The 16,196-nt window shown below is 39.7% G+C and overlaps 1 protein-coding gene across 1 annotated transcript; it reads left to right on the top strand.

Annotated features, from left to right (window-relative positions):
* Positions 1-1,021: 1,021 nt before the first annotated feature.
* On the top strand, positions 1,022-1,513 carry LOC147636090 (uncharacterized). The gene has a single exon (XM_086802073.1). It carries the CDS (start codon positions 1,022-1,024, stop codon positions 1,511-1,513), a length of 492 nt encoding a protein of 163 aa, XP_086658199.1.
* Positions 1,514-16,196: the final 14,683 nt, after the last annotated feature.

Raw genomic sequence — 16,196 nt, 5'->3', positions numbered from 1 at the left:
ATTTGCTATGCACACAGGGCTATCATCATCTTTGACATCACATCTCGAAGGTCATCTTAAACAAATTCCCTGGCATCGTCAACATTATCATTGATTTTTGACAGTCCAGATTCGCTTTGTGAAGTGACACCTAGAGAAAATCTCACCAAGCTGCTAAATTTTATATATTGACTAGTGGGCAATCCATGCTTCACACATCTTTTGAGACTCCAAATTCAAATTCTACCCAAACCTCCTCCTCCCCTTCCCAAACCTCCATATTCTTGCCACGTGGCAACTTTGTGAAACTCTTCCTCAAGATAATATATACTAGTTGGGAACCAGTACTTCGCACGTCTTTTGAAGCTTCCAAAATCAAATTCTACCCAAACCTCCTCCTCTTCCCGAACCTCCAAATTCTTGCCATGTGGTAACTTTGTGAAACTCTTCCTTAAGATAATAAGAGAATAGAGGTAGAAAGTAGACAAAGTCCCATCATGTTTTAGCATTTTTCGGCACTTTTTGGGTTTAGAAAATAATAATATTACAATTTTTTCTTTTCAAAAAGTTCCAAAAAATGCTGAAACATGACACTAGATATTATATGTATTTAGGATATATTTTTTTGGGTTCAGAAAATAATAATATTACAATTTTTCTTAAATAAATAATTAATATAATAGTAAAACCGAGGATAATACATCATGCTCCCTCATCTCTATAAATTAATATTATAATAATTTGTATTATAACTATAACTTATAATATGAAGTTTTGTTATTCTCTGTCTTATCAATCTCAGTCATCTTCCTGACGAAGCTTTCGTGTTCATGATTGCGGCCCCCAAAAGCGCATTGCTATCGCCGACAGCCAGAAATAGCTGAGCTTTCCTCCATCGCCATAGTCCGAAAGCAGATTGCGAAAGCCAGAAAGATTAACTTTTTCATCGCCATAGCCAGAAAGCCGACGCCGTGCTTCTTCTCTGTCTCGTATAGTTTTTTCTACAGGAAGCGCAAGTTTTTCTAGCTCCAAAGCGATATCCATGGCCCTGCGTTTCCCCAATTTCCAAGACTGGCTATGGCGAAAAAAACGTGATTCGCAGAAAGCGCAGCCGTCTTCACCCGCAGACGGCAAGGAAGTCACGGAAGGGTACAAGAAGCCCAACCGAAACGCCACCTTCAGCAGAAAGTCCGGCACCAAGGTGCAGTCCGTGAGGAGATGCGGCAGCGGCCGGCGAAGGACGGCTAGGACTCGCTGGCGAGTGGAGAGGGCGGAGGTGGATTCCGACACGGTGTTGGTGTCGTCTGATGGCCTTTTTGGATCCGATTCGGAGGATTCGGACTGGTCGATTGGCTGGTTCGAGCCGCACGCGCCGGGATTTGGCAGCGACAGCGAGTCCGACAGTAGCTTCGCCGTGCTCGTGGCCTGCTACACCTCGGCGGAAATTTTTAGCGGGAAGAAGCAGCCCTTTGAGGAAAATTTGTCTCAGCTCGGGGCTGCTGTCCTCTCCAACATAGCCAAGGGTTCTCATTAATTTGCAGGTCGGGGTTCTTTTTCTTTCTCCAAATTAAATTAAGCCCTACTGTTTAAAGAAAATATTGCGATAACTACTGTATTTTCTCTGTGAATTTATTTTTGTAACCGAGTCCTCTTTCTGTGTATTTCAGTGTAAGTTTCTGGTGCCCTAATCCCACGTCCTTGTTGGTTTTGAGCTTCAATTTGATCCGATTTACTAAGCTTTTGACTTCAAGTTGCTTGATAAAATTGTTCCTCTTGGGCATAGAAAGCAGCAGATATTCCATGCTGGTTTCTTTCACTCTTATTTCTTCATCACAAGCCCACATAGCTTTTCCTTGGCTATCTGGCAGCCCGCTTTAGCCAACCGGATACTTTGAGAACAGACTTGTCCAGTGATGGACATTGTTGTTATAGTTGGGTTGATTCAAGGAGTTCTTGTTTTTTGCTTGTCTTTGCAGAGACTAACCACCACCTTCAGCAGTGGCTCTCTTCACTGCAAGGGTAAGGACTTCCACATATGAGCATGTAAGCTATGCAGCTTGGTGGGCTGCCATAGATGGACGAATAAAGAGGGTGAGGTTTATCAATTGTTTCACTTTATAAATTTATCAATTGATATTATTTTTAAATGACTAGGTTTTGTATTCTTAAGAGTTTCTAGATCATCATAATCACTTCACTTCTCTGAATCCTCCAACGTTCACACCATAGAGTATCACATAATGCATGATAAAATGTTGCACCATCTTAATTATAACAATTTAGGAGTGAAATCATGTACATTTCACTCTTTCCAATAGGTAATTACAATTATGGAAGCAAGTCATGTAGTGAAAGTATCGGAAAGCTTATCTCCATCCATCAAGCTGTTTTTAGGTAAGCTCCAAGTTCTTAATTACAAATCCTAGAGCAGCTAGGAGGCCAATTGTAGCAAATATAGCATTGCCGAACTTTGATAATTAAGAACCTTAGATCTATTCATAATTAAGAACCTTAGATCTATTCACTGACAAAATAATTTTATTTTTTTTCACCATTTAGGAGATAAAGCCAATTCAATATTTGTAACTATAAATATGTAGCTACCCGATAATATTACAAAAGAGGGGAAGATGCAAAGAGAAACTCTTGTCATGCATTTTCAACTATTTCTACCTTGACGTGTCATAAAATTCGAATGTAAACATAAAGTTATGAACGAGATGGTGAAGACAAGGTGTTCATGTTAAGAGCTTACCTTAGCATTCTTGAAGCATGTGTTGTTAGGTATTATCTACAACTTTCCATGTGGGTACGCTAGCGTGTTCTTCGCACCTCACTCTGTTGTCACTTGCCAAACAGGTGAAAGTTCTTTGCAATAGTTCGCTCTCATAAAAGGCAAGTAAAGAAGAAGCTAATGCAAGAGGGAAACCTACAATTACACCTATCCAAACAAGCATATCCATGAAGCAAGTAAAAACACAATAGCATACGAGCGAGCAAGAAGAAGGAAGGAGGAGAGTTCATAAGAAAACTATTGCAAGGAAATGGTTGTGTATTGCTTATTGTTAAAAGTGTCCTAGGTTTTGAGAGCTCCACAATATTGGAGTAGTTGGAGCTCTCAGGGCAAGTTCATTACATGTAAGGCACTCTTCTCCAGCTTTTAGGCTTTGAGTTTGAGCAAATTTTTTAAACTTGAAAGCATCCACTTTCAAAGCAAGATCCTTGTACAGCTTAACATCATCAGTGATAGTCGCAATAACAACATTAATTTAGTCTTCATGTCTTCTTATTTCAAGCCAAGCGAGAGAATGATACAGGTGGGCTATTTGTCTTGCTCATAAATACAAGTTTGAGGGTAACTGCATTGAAAGGGCTACCTGTTCTCCTAACCAAAATCTAGTAAATCTTGACAATGAGCTTTAGGTACACAATGTTTCTCTTGGGGGCGGTGCACCTAGTTTTCTTGTTGTGTCCGTTGGTAGGAAGATCAATACCCATGGCAAGGTAGCTCGAAGAATGATCAGCCTCTGGCCGGAAGGGGGAGGATTTAGGAGGGTCAATGTACATGAGGAGATGGGGGAGGAGAAGGAAAAGGGCAATGCAGTGTTCCAAGGAGGTACAACCACGTTAAGGATCAACTAGACCCACTCGAGCAGGGTGCCAACATAAGACAAAGCACCCTTTGCATGAACTCATTCATATTCCCCTTGGTGAAAGTCAGACCAACCTTATCCACACGAGCAAAAGGAGTTTGTTGAGCTTGACAGTGATGGAGGGGTTCTAGGCACAGTCACGAAACCTTGGCTAACTCTCCCTCATTTCGTGATGGAAGGTGTTCAGCGCATTGAATAGTCTGAGGCTTAGCACGTCATTCAGGGAACAGCGAGCAGACAATGCACAGTGCATCGAATGGTCTAAGGCTTAGCACGTCATTCAGCGAGCAGCGAACATCGAGCAGGCAAAGCACAACGCATAGAATGGTCTAAGGCTTAGCACGTCATTCGAGCAGACAGAGCACAACTCTTCGTTTTGTCTGTTGAGCCTCCTATTTTAATAGCAGCACACACGTCCGCCCGCGTTCACGTTCAATTTCAACTCATCATACTCAACTTCGCTCAGCCAGCCTTCATCGCCTTTGGCTGAGCCAGGTTTAAAACCAGGTTGCATAGATCATGTTGTTCTCTCAGTTATACAGCAAACGAGCGCATCATTTTTTTTAAAAGAAAAAGAAAAAATAAATAAAATGTAGCCATCATTGACTTTTGCAGGCTCAGGCGTTTGTAGTGATTGAGTGAGCGCCTATAGGCGTCTATTTCTCTCTTACGTTTTAGATCATAGTGCAAGCATCAAGCTGGCCAGCGCAATGCAAGCTTCATCGCCTTGTAAATTGAAGGCTTAGCTTGCTCCCCTAAAGGCTTAACGCTTGAGGAAAAGAGAAAATTTAAAAAAAGGAGACGAGAAGACACAAAAAGAGAGAAAAGATTCTTGAATTCTAGACCCTTCTCCACCCTTTCACATTCTCTTTTAGCTCACGGGTGCCTCCATTTACAATTTGGCCATTTTCATATTGGGATCTTGATTTGGGATTCATTGTCCATTATCCCACCTACACCTCCTTAGACCATACGTTCTTCCACACATTTTCGCTTGCTGTTTGTGTTTGAAGGGATGATTTGTGTGTAAATGTGCATTTGACGCCAAGTGTATTTTGCCAGTGGACGTTTATATGTGGCACAGACCGTTTGGGTTTTACTTGGCGATATTTTTTTAGCCTTTGTTCACACGCTTAGTGCTTTGTGAATTTGTTTATACATATTGTGTGCTTTGTGGGAGTGTTCGCATGTAGCTATGGGTTTCTCTTACTACCTCTATCCCTCTTATGATCGACACTATATACACCATCATCGCCATCAACTTCGTTTCGATTCTATTATTGATCTCGATTGCACGAGATTAGCTCTGGCACTATCTTTGTGGTTACGAGATCGTTACTTTGACTTGCCATTTTGTGCTTTGTATCACATATCTTTCGTCACTTTCACGCATACCTTTGGCACTTCGGACCTCTAGACCTTCACTCGATGACGTCACACTATGATGCGGTGGACTACTCATGCCAGCAGTTGTTCCCATTGTGCAATTGAGTCTTGCTCTTGCTAATCTCTCTCCCTATTCAAGCTCGAGGCATTGATATACCTGATCACTTGGAGGTATTTGTTTGATGAGGGAAGTGTATGTGACAGATGGTCGAGATGATGTGGTCATGGCAATTTCATTATTTCACTGCTTTGCCACCTCAACACGGATGGTTCGGCATTGTTTGCATGGGACAAGTCTTCTTATGTACCTTGCTTGAGTGCTCCACACTCTTAAGCTTCTATGACTATATTCTCGAGGATGTAGACTATGCAGACTCATATTCAAATGACCATGATGATATTGATGTATCACACACATACATATGATGACAGTGGTACACGTGCACATGATGCCACTTACACATATGCACATGATGATGATGTATATGATAGTGATGTGTGAGTCTGATCATGTGGACATGATCTCGAGGGCAGGATTGGCAGTGAGCATTCGGAGCATTATGATTGATGATATGCCTATGTCTATCTAGTATCTACCTTCCAGTGGATCATAGTGATGTAGTAGGAAGATAGTGATGCATTAGACTATCATGGGATTATCATTTGATTAGTGATGCATCCATTGGCGCGTTTGAGATTGGGGATGATGATACTTCACATGTTGATGAGCATATGATAGTACATGAGGAGCATAGACCTAAGTTCCTACTAACGTTATACGAGTCAGGCTACTCTTTCAGGTATTTTATTCATGGAGATATCCATGATTCTATCTCTACTCCTAGCTCTTATAGCATACCTAGCACGATTCACTTAGGTTTAGTGCATATATTTGGCAGTCCCGCATTGCACATGTGCATAGCGATGACTTTGTTGAGGTGAGAGACGATTATGTATAAGGATCTAGAGAGATTTTCATTTGATCTAGATATCGAGATAGATTTGTCATGGAATCTAGGTCATGCATCATGGATTAGTGTAGATCATTCCTATAGGGGTAACCTTAGTGATCTTTGAGATTATGAGGTTTGTGACTCTCCTTACCTTTCATGTATAGACATTCTATCCGTCTCCAGTGGTGACGATGAGGTTTACAGTGATCTTATTGATCATGCTTCTACCTTGATGGATCACGCACACATAGAGGATCTTGCACTTGAGGATGTAGTCCATGGTTCGGATCATGCTTCTACTCACAGTGACCTAGTGGTCATACCTTTGATTGTTTGAGTGGTGCTTTAGTGGACAACGACATTAATTCACACTTGATCCTTCATGATACCGACTTTAAGCTATGTTCTTTTACCTCCCATGGGTGTTGACATGAGCCTATGTTCTTTGGGGGCCGGGATATTTTTCTATCAATGCATTCTTTGCCACTTTCGGCACATGGTTTTTGACTATGTGGCACATTATTTTGATGCCCCTATGCCATATCCTAGCTGTGGCATACACGATGGTTCTTCTATGCCGCGAGACCATTTCACACTCCTAGTAGGAGTGTTGATTCCACTTGGTGGATACCTTAGATTTTGGATTCACACCGTGGTGTGTGGATGGGATTATGAGATTTCGTTTCAACCCTGGTGCTACTACAAGACATCGATATCTAGGATCCTTGATGTGTAGCTTACCTATCCATTTGATCCTAGAGGGTACATGACTAGCTTTGCCATCAACGGTGGTTCCTTAGCCTCTCCATTCCCATAGATCATCAAATGACCACTTTCTTGGATTTAGAGTGCCTTGGATTTTCCTTCAATCCAGGCGAGAGCTTGTCTAGTATTATCATTGACAAGAGGTCATTGACCTTTCCATTGGATCCAGGCATTGTCAGAGATCACCTTTTGATGGTGGGGCGGCATTACTTCACATTTGACCCAGGTGGCCGCACACTAATGGTGGGCGAGGGGAGATACGACCTACCCTTTCAACCCATGTGGCACAAGATCTATGTCCTTGATTATGCAACTCTTCGGCTTTCTATTTGATCCTGGAGGCCTCTACACCGTCTTTTTCACCACGATCTTCATTTCCACACTTGGATATATACAGACTATATGTTTGATATTTTGGCTTTTGTATATAGCCTCTTGTATGTGTATTTTCATGCATGTGTATATAGCCTCTTGTAAGTGTATTTTCATGCACAATCACCCTTAGATTTCGAGGACGAAATCATGTTAGAAGGGGATGGTTTGTAACAAAGTATTTTTTAGAATGCACATGCACATGGGATGGGCCTAGGCATATAGGCTTAGGGTTATTAATCCAGCCTAATTAGGCTGATCCCAAACTAACCTAGATGTTACTTTCTTTTAGACTTTAGAACAACAATTAGGTGATCCAACTTTTGAGATCGTCAATTGGACTCAAGTGCCACATCAACGCGATCACTATGTCAAACTCAGATTATATTTGGGCAAAGCTATTCAAAGCAGAGATTTGATTGAAAAAGTGAAGAAAGGGAGTGTGCACACCAGTTGGGGGGTATGTGCATGCGTGGGATGTGAATGTGCAAGCGTGAATGTGTGGGAACGTACAAGAGCAAATGAGTTTGTGGGGTGCACGTGTGAGTGTGAATGTAAAGGGTGAATGTACAGGGGATAGGTACACGTGCATGAAGGCAAGGTGTGCATGTGTGTGCATGTATGTGTACCAATATGAGTGTTCATGTATTTTTTAGTTGTTTTTTAATGTTTCTCAATATGTTTTTAAGTTTTTGAGTTTTTTTTTTCATTCTTGATGAAAGTAGTAACTTTGCACTTGTATGTAGGGAGGCTCTATAGGATTCACTAATTGAAGAATTTGAAATTGGTCAGCCTACAATATTCCATTGATGGTAATTGTTGTCTTTCCAAGATACTATATGTATGTTGATTATCCATCGTCTTATAAAAATGGTCATAAAATAAAATACTGGGTTGAGCTAATTGTATTAAAGATCTATCTCTATATTGCAATTCTTCTATTGTCCCATGCAAAACATCAAATAACCCTAGGATGCATTGTATAGGCTACCATTCTTCATAAGATGATGGATAAACATTTGTGTTAGTAGAAATAAAAACAAAATTATAGTTCAATAAATTTTAAAATTAAAACAATCTAGATAACATGTTTATTCATCATTTTTTAGGCACTTACAGTTTAGCCGATGCTATGGAAGATAGTCTGGATAGTCATGGGCGGTAAGCTCTTTGTGCATATAAACATGTTGGATTAATATTTCCTAAACATTTTTCTTCCCATCAACAAACCAGAAGTCTTTTCTCTGCCTTTCTATGCTGCTAAGAAAAGGTTATTAGATCTTGCTCTCCTTGCATAAGTAGCCAATTTCCTTTTGATATGACAAGTTTCTCTCATTGTTGACGCATTGAAGAAATTGTATTTGCCACTACTATTGAACAAATAGAAGAAGTAGGTCTTCATTGTTTAGAAGTTACCTCTTTACATATTGTTTGTTCCTCCACGTTTGGTTCCAAACGACATTTTGCACAGGTACATTGATATTTTTATCAACATTTTTTATAAATAGAGAAGCAATAGGTGACAGAGAGTAGAAAAAGTAGAGCAATGCATGTCAAAGAGTGGGAAAAGAATAGCTCAGCCATGAGTGGGAAAAGTTGTTTGGGAGGGAAGTTTTCTCACTCCTCTTTGATTTCCTCTCAAGTGCATTGACTTGACTGACAACTTAAAAATTCGATAAAAAAAAATACACCTACATTAAATGCATGATTTAGTAAAAATTAAGCTTAATGAAAGTCAAAATTAGGAAATTAGAGTGTTATTCCATTATGGGAAACTCTTTGTTGCATCAAAATCCATCTTAACCACTTGCTTTGCTCAACTTAAGTGATTTTTTCATCGCATTGAGTTTATCTCTAGTATATTATTTACACCTTAATCACTTGTGAAAGGGTTAGACATTGCTTGAGAACTAAAATTAGGACTCCAAGTAACAACCTCTTCTCATCATGGAGCATGTATAATTCATTTGAATATTTAATGGTGATGGGTTTTCATGGCAAAGTAAGACCATGTACCTACTTATGTATAAGGGGATTTGGCACCTGATTGATGATGAACAAGTGGAGTTTGAGCCACATCAAAACTCCTTAAAAACAATAAAGCATTGGATCTTATTGCTCAAAATCTTGGTGATGATGTGATTAGTCACATTGCTGGTATTAAGGATGCCAAGTTGGCATGGCAAGAACTCAACAAGATTTTCGGTACCAACTTAAGGAGCTCAAAGATCAACCTCCTCATGTAGTTTTACAAGCTCTACAAGAAGGACACCGAGACCATGGCACAACACATTAGCAAATTCAAAGGTATCAAGCAGCAACTTAGTGCATTAAAGAAAGTCATTGAGGAAGATGATCTATTGCTGCATTGTTAAAAAGTGTTGACAAAGAACCTTAAAAATTAGTTGTTGCTACACTTAAAAATTTTCCCAACACTAAAATTCAAAATATAGAACCATCTCTACTTGAATATGAATGAAATTTCAAGGATGAAGAACCCTTCAAATCACATTCAAGTGAGCAAGCACTAATGCAAAGGGTGGGAGATTTCAAAGAATAAATCATCATCTCGACTTTCAAGATGCTATCACTCTGGACTTGGTCATACCAAGAATGAATGTTGCAATAAAGATAAACCAAAAATTGTTTGTGACTACTATGGAAAATTTGGTCACCTAGAAGAAAATTTCTATCACAAACAGAAGCAGGCAAACTACTTGAGGTCAGAGGTTCCCCACCAACAGAAGATGTGCTCTTCTAGAGAAAGAACCATTGTATTTTTCACCCCTTTTGTGCTCTTCTAGAGAAAGAACCATTGTATTTTTCACCCCTTTTGTCTTTACAAAAAGTGTGATGTAATCAGCCTCTGAGGCCATATGATGCACTCAAGCTAAAACTCATATCCAAAGTAGCTATAATGCCAAAGTATCATAAGGGCCAAAGTAGCCTAGCACAAGGGGAGAGGGAGGAAAAGTGAAATACTAAAAATTGTACCCAATCTAGTATCAAGGGGGGTGTTAAAATGAGTGATGCTAGAGTGCCAAGTCACCTAGTCAAGTTATCTCACATGAGCTATTATAGCTTTCTTATAATCTCCTCATATAAAAGGGTACCATTTCAAGCAATTAAAACAAGCAAGATATCAAGCCTCTTTATGAGTAGAAGTCTTAATCTTGTAATCTTAATATGCTTGAGTCTAAAGCGCGTAATTAGCTTAGTTCATTCATCATGCAGATTGTCATTAGGTATCACCCACCCTAGATTAGCTTAATACTAATCACATGTTAATTAGTGTAGAATAAGGTCTTTCTTATAATCACCATCTCCATGGGATCTTGGATCCACCACAAAATTGAACAATTGAATAACACAGTAAACTATTCACATACTAGAACAATACAAGTAAGCTAGACAGTCCTCAAAAACTCCTTTAAGTTGCATTCTACAACAACATAAGAAAGCTAGACAATAAGCAAGCTAGAGAGTCCCCAGAAACTCCTTTAGATTACATTCATGAACAACACAATAAACCATTCACTTTCTAGAACAATATAATCAACATAGAGAGTCCTTAGAAATCTTGGGGGGTTGACTATATGTAAACTCTCTATTTCATGTGCATTCTAAAAGGCCTAATTTAAAAACCCCTTATCAATAATTTTTTCATGAATAAAGCACACCCTTTTTCTATTCAATCTATAAATACCCCCTTTAAATGGCACCCTTCTGTATGTAAAAATACCCCCTTTTTCTATTCAATCTATAAATACTCCCTTTAAATGGCATCCTTTTGTATGTAAAAAATGTGTAAAAAAGAGATTTAAAAAATCCCTTCTGTTGAACCCACGTGCTACGCTTACATATTTATGAGTGACACCCCCCCCAAGCTAGAAATTCCTTTCGATTGCTTGCATGGAGAAGAACTAGCAAGCCATAGCTCATTAAAAAAAAAAAGAGTTCATTAGATGTTTGATAAAATGGCATATAGGCTTAATACATTAAACAACAAAGTAAACTCACTTTCTAGAACAACGTAAGCAAGCTAGACAGCCGCTACAAACTCCTTCAGATTACATTCATGGAGAAAAACCCCAATCTATCTAACTAATAAAATGTCATACTTTGGTATCTAGACTCAAAGGCTTACACATACTCTCTTACCACCTTGTCTCAATACATCTTCTGTGTCCTACCATGCATGGACTCTGTAGAGCGGTTCTCTCACTACAAGAGCTTCAGGGCATACCGACGCTAAAATACGGACGCAAATGTCGAACGTCGGTATGTCCGTCGTAATGTTGGAGGAGACAAGCATGGCGGGGTTTTTTTAAATTTTCGTGTCCCGTCGTGTATACCGACGCCTATACCGACGCACATTCCGACGTTTATACCGGCGCATATTCCGTAGCATATACCGACTTATATTCCGACGCATATTCCGTAGCATATACCGGCGCTCGTAAGTTTTTCACAGCCGAGAGCCTATTTTCTGGTTTTTTCGCAGAAGAAGCGCAAGAAGAAGCCAAGAAGGTCTTTCTCTCTCTCTCCTCTTTTTTCCTCTCTCCTCTTTTCTCCTTCTTTCTTCTTTTCTCCTCTTCTCCTTCTCCTAATATGTTCTTGCAATTGCTTTTTCTTTTTAATTTAAGAATTAGGACGTTTAGGGTTTTGTGTTTTTTTGGCTCTCTATGCATGTTGAGAGCTCTCTATGTATGCATAGATCTCCTAATGCATGCATAGAAATTTTAGGGTTTTGTATTAGTTCTTTTTCTTGTGTTTAATTTACTAATTAGTTTGTTTGATATTTTGTTTTGCAGCTCTTTCACCTCACCAATCTTTCACCAATCCTCTCCTTCAGCTTTGCAAAAAAGAGGTAGATCCTCTTTCGATTTTTCTTGTTTATGCTATTTTCTATGAATTATTGCATCCCTGTTTTATGGTTTAGGGTTAGTTTTGGGTTCTTGTAAGCTTACACATAGGATTAATTTAATATCTATGCATAAAACCTATAATAAGCTTGCAATCTCTATGCATAGCCTTTTTGCAAGCGTTATGCATAAGCTCTATTCATAGAGCTTGTGAGCTTGTGAAATCTCTATGCATAAGCTCTATGCATAGGCTTTATGCATAGAGTTTGCAAGCTTATAAAATCTCTATGCATGGGTTTCTTACAAGCTTATTAAATCTCTATGCATAGGTTTCTTGAAAGCTTGCATGGACATTGTACATAGAGCTTGCGTAGCCTTCTTGTTGAAAGCTTTTTGAATGTTTTTACTCTCTTATACATATAACATATAAGTCTTATGCTCTGTTTTTCTATGCATAAGGTATTCTCTTTATTCATAGAGTTTATATATGTTATCAAGGTAAGATCTATTATCCATGTAAAACAAGATCATGTTTATTACACCATTGGGTGATGGGATTAAGGGTTAGCATAGTGCATAAGGCATATAGCATAGAGCTTATGCATAGAGCTTATGCATAAGTCTTGCATAGAGCGTATGCATAAGACTTATGCATAGAGCGTATGCATAAGACTTATGCATATGGCTTATGCATAGAGCTTATGCATATGGCTTATGCATATGGCTTATGCATATGCATAAGACTTATGCATATGGCTTATGCATAGAGCTTATGCATATGGCTTATGCATAGAGCGTACGCATAAGACTTATGCATAAGACTTATGCATATGGCTTATGCATAGAGCTTATGCATAAGGCTTATGCATAGAGCGTGTGCATATGGCTTATGCATAGAGCGTGTGCATAAGGCTTATGCATAGAGCGTAATTGCATAGAGCGTGTGCATAAGGCTTATGTGAAAGGGATTGTTGGAATGCAATTGCAAATGCCTTGATTGTGGTTAACAAATGCTTATGAAAATGCCATGGTGAGGGCATTGTGAATTGTTGGTTTGTGTTGGAGCTTTTGGATGATGGATTGAGGCATGAGTCCATGCTTTATTGATGAGTTCTAAATTGTAAAAGGGCATGAGTCATGCTCAATACTTGTAAGCCAACAAACTTGTTCTATCATTTGATATTTTCCACATCATTTTGTACCTACACTCACCATTGCTACCACTTCGAGTTTCTATAGAATCTAGCAATGTGTGAGGGTACCTTGGCATTGGTTGGAGAGGCCAAGGGGAGAATGGCTTGAACTCTTTGTGCCGTGATTGCTTGGTAAAGCGGTACAAAGGGGGATTAGGTACACCGGTGTGAAGAAATGGCCTCAACCTTCACCTTGGAGGAAAACTCGGTGAAGGGGTGAGAAGAGCTTGGCCGGGAGATCGGCAAGCTTCAACGCGCGTCCTCAACAATCCTCACCATCGACTTTGTGGATGCATTTGGGCAATGGGGCCCCTTTTCCGTCATACTGTGTGGATATTGCAAATGCTTTGATGGACAAAGAGTGCATATGATCTTTCATGACATTGTGGGATACAAAGAGTATTGCATTGTGATTTGAGAAGTTGCATTTTCATTTGAGATTTGGTTCCAATTACAAAGGAGACTCTGGCGGAATTTACAAAACCCTAATTCAGTCCTAGGGTTTTTGGGATTAGGTCCGAGTGATTACACGACTCTTTTCTACTCCTTGAGAGTTTTCAAATGAGCCATAGAACCCCTTAATCGGATATCACAATCTCGGTCAAAGTAGTCATGTTGACTTTCTGGTCAAAGTCAAACAGAATATACTTCCACTTTGACTGAATCAAAATGCTTTTAGGGGTAGGTTCTATCTTCCGTTAGCTTTCTATAGAGCCGTCAAAATCCTAATTCCGACATATATTTTGCGTTTTAGAGCCAAATTAAGACTTATGCATAAGGCTTATGCATAGAGCTTATGCATAAGTCTTGCAGCCTTATTATGCAAGCTTATACTTATACTATGCATTTAGATTATTGCATAAGGCCTTTATAAACAGCTATTTATGAATAGAGATAGCTTTTCTCTCCATCCTTGTTCAAATTCTAATACATGTTATCCTGCTAGATGGAGCCTCTCAATCTTGAAGAGAGAATAGCGTGTCCATGCATGCGATGTAAGTACCAAATCTTTCGAAAACGAAGGATTTGCAACGAGCATGTTCATGACGCTGGCATATTTCCAATGGAGCGCTTGCAAAATTTACGGTTTCAATCGTACAACCAAGCAAGTGTGCAGCCGCATCTTGATAACATTGCGCCTGTGAATTCTCGTCCCCAACAAAGGATGAGGATATCGCAGGAGGGAGTGACAGATGGAGCTCAATTAACAACACCCGAGGGAATGGAAGAAGGTCAGGAAATGGAAGAAGGTCCAATGGAAGAAATGTTGGATGCCTTCATCGAGCAACAAGAAGCTCTCTTCGAGGAGCATGAACATGAAGATCATCAACCACGACATTCTCAACGGTCAAATTATGAACCAGAGGAAGAGGCCATGCGTAAACTTGCACGCCTTCCATTATACAATGGTGCCAACATATCTGTATTGCGTGCATCTCTTACGATGCTAAATTTGTAGTCAATTTCTGGATGGTCTAATACAAGTGTCACTGAACTATTCAAGTAAGGTCTTAGTGGTCTCAAGAGTCATGATTGGCACAAGTTTCTACAATTTGTGCTACCCATAGCAATAAAAGATTGCCTCACTGAAGACATTAGAGCTACTATCTATAAGATTGGCACATTGGTGCACTGGATTTCTTCAAAAGAGATAAAGAGAGACACTTTGGAGACAGCGCGTTTAAACTCCATAGAGGCAGTCTGCATGGTAGAGAAGTTTTTCCCTACAAGTTTATTAACAATCCAAATGCATCTGCTAGTTCATGTTGTAGATGAGGTTGCAGTTGCTCGAACAGTCCATTCAAGATGGATGTTCTTTTTGGAGAGGTTTATGAAGACATTAAAGGGATTTGTTCGCCAAATGGCTCGCCCAGAGGGTAGTATGTCAGAAGGGTGGCTGATACAAGAGTCCCTTGTTTACATCACTGAATATTTAAGTTCCTCAGATCCAGAGATACCTCGACTATGGTCTCAAGAGTCCAACAGGCGAGTCATTCGTGAGGAACCTCAAGGCCAAGGCATTAAGAGAAAGATGGATAACACTTTGAGGGAAAAGATCAACAAATTTTGCATCTTGAACTCTCATGTAATGGAGAAGTGGATTGAGACATATGAAGCTCTCAAGCGACAGCGAGTACAAGATCGTTTAAGTTTCAGAAGGAATCGCACTACAAGAAATCTCCCATATCCAGAAGGTATGCAAGCTCTTCCGGACTTTCCCACAGGTAGATGGCTAGAAGCTACAATTTTAGAAGCCAAACGTGCTGGTTTACCTATAACAGAGGAGGAGGAGGAGCTTACAAAAGGATGCGATTGGCATGTAAGTGTTTAAGTTCTACATGTCTCTCTTTTTTTTCTCTACATGTCTCTGTGTTTGATTCTCCATCAACAAACTTTTTGTGCTATTTGTAGTATCCATTGCTCAGGAGCTCACCGAGACACCAGACAGGTTTCAACAACAAAGAGAGGCGGTAAGGGCAAGACTCCAAACAGTAGGGGCTTCTCATCTCGGGAGTGGTGGTTACAAAACCATGCGCCATGAATTCGTAAGTGTTTGTAGCAATTTTATTTATTTAAATGTATGTATGTGGGCTAAATGTTGATTTCTAAAAGTTATAATTGTTAATCGTGTGTGCAGGAGTTGGCCATGAATCGCCCACCAAGTAGGCGAGAGGAGAAGTACGCTCACAAACATGGCCTTGTGGCCTTGTTTGAGATGCTTGAAGAAGAAGGAGAGACCGTCAATTGGGAGGCATTACCATGATGTAAGATGACCTTCAAACTAATGAAATATGATCAAAACATTCTTGAGTATTAATGTTTAATTTAATTTCTTGTTTGTCGATCAGGAAAATATGCAAACGAGCACGGTTGTTTTTGTGCTCTATTGTAGACAGAATGGTGCTGTCTGTTTGCTGTTGTTGATCCTGCTCATTGCAGGTAGCTAGGCAACAGCCAGGCAGCACTATTCTGGCGCCCAAAAAAATTTTTCTGCTACAGCGTCAATATATGCCCCGGTACCGACGTCGG

The sequence above is a fragment of the Cibotium barometz genome, chromosome 8, assembly GCF_041138505.1.
Source record: "Cibotium barometz isolate CiBa-2024 chromosome 8, ASM4113850v1, whole genome shotgun sequence".
Lineage (NCBI taxonomy): Eukaryota > Viridiplantae > Streptophyta > Polypodiopsida > Cyatheales > Cibotiaceae > Cibotium > Cibotium barometz.
This window is presented reverse-complemented; position numbering and strand designations above follow the sequence as displayed.

Bases quoted from the DNA above. Each gene is read 5' to 3' on its own strand.
- LOC147636090 (XM_086802073.1), top strand. From the start codon at position 1,022: ATGGCCCTGCGTTTCCCCAATTTCCAAGACTGGCTATGGCGAAAAAAA.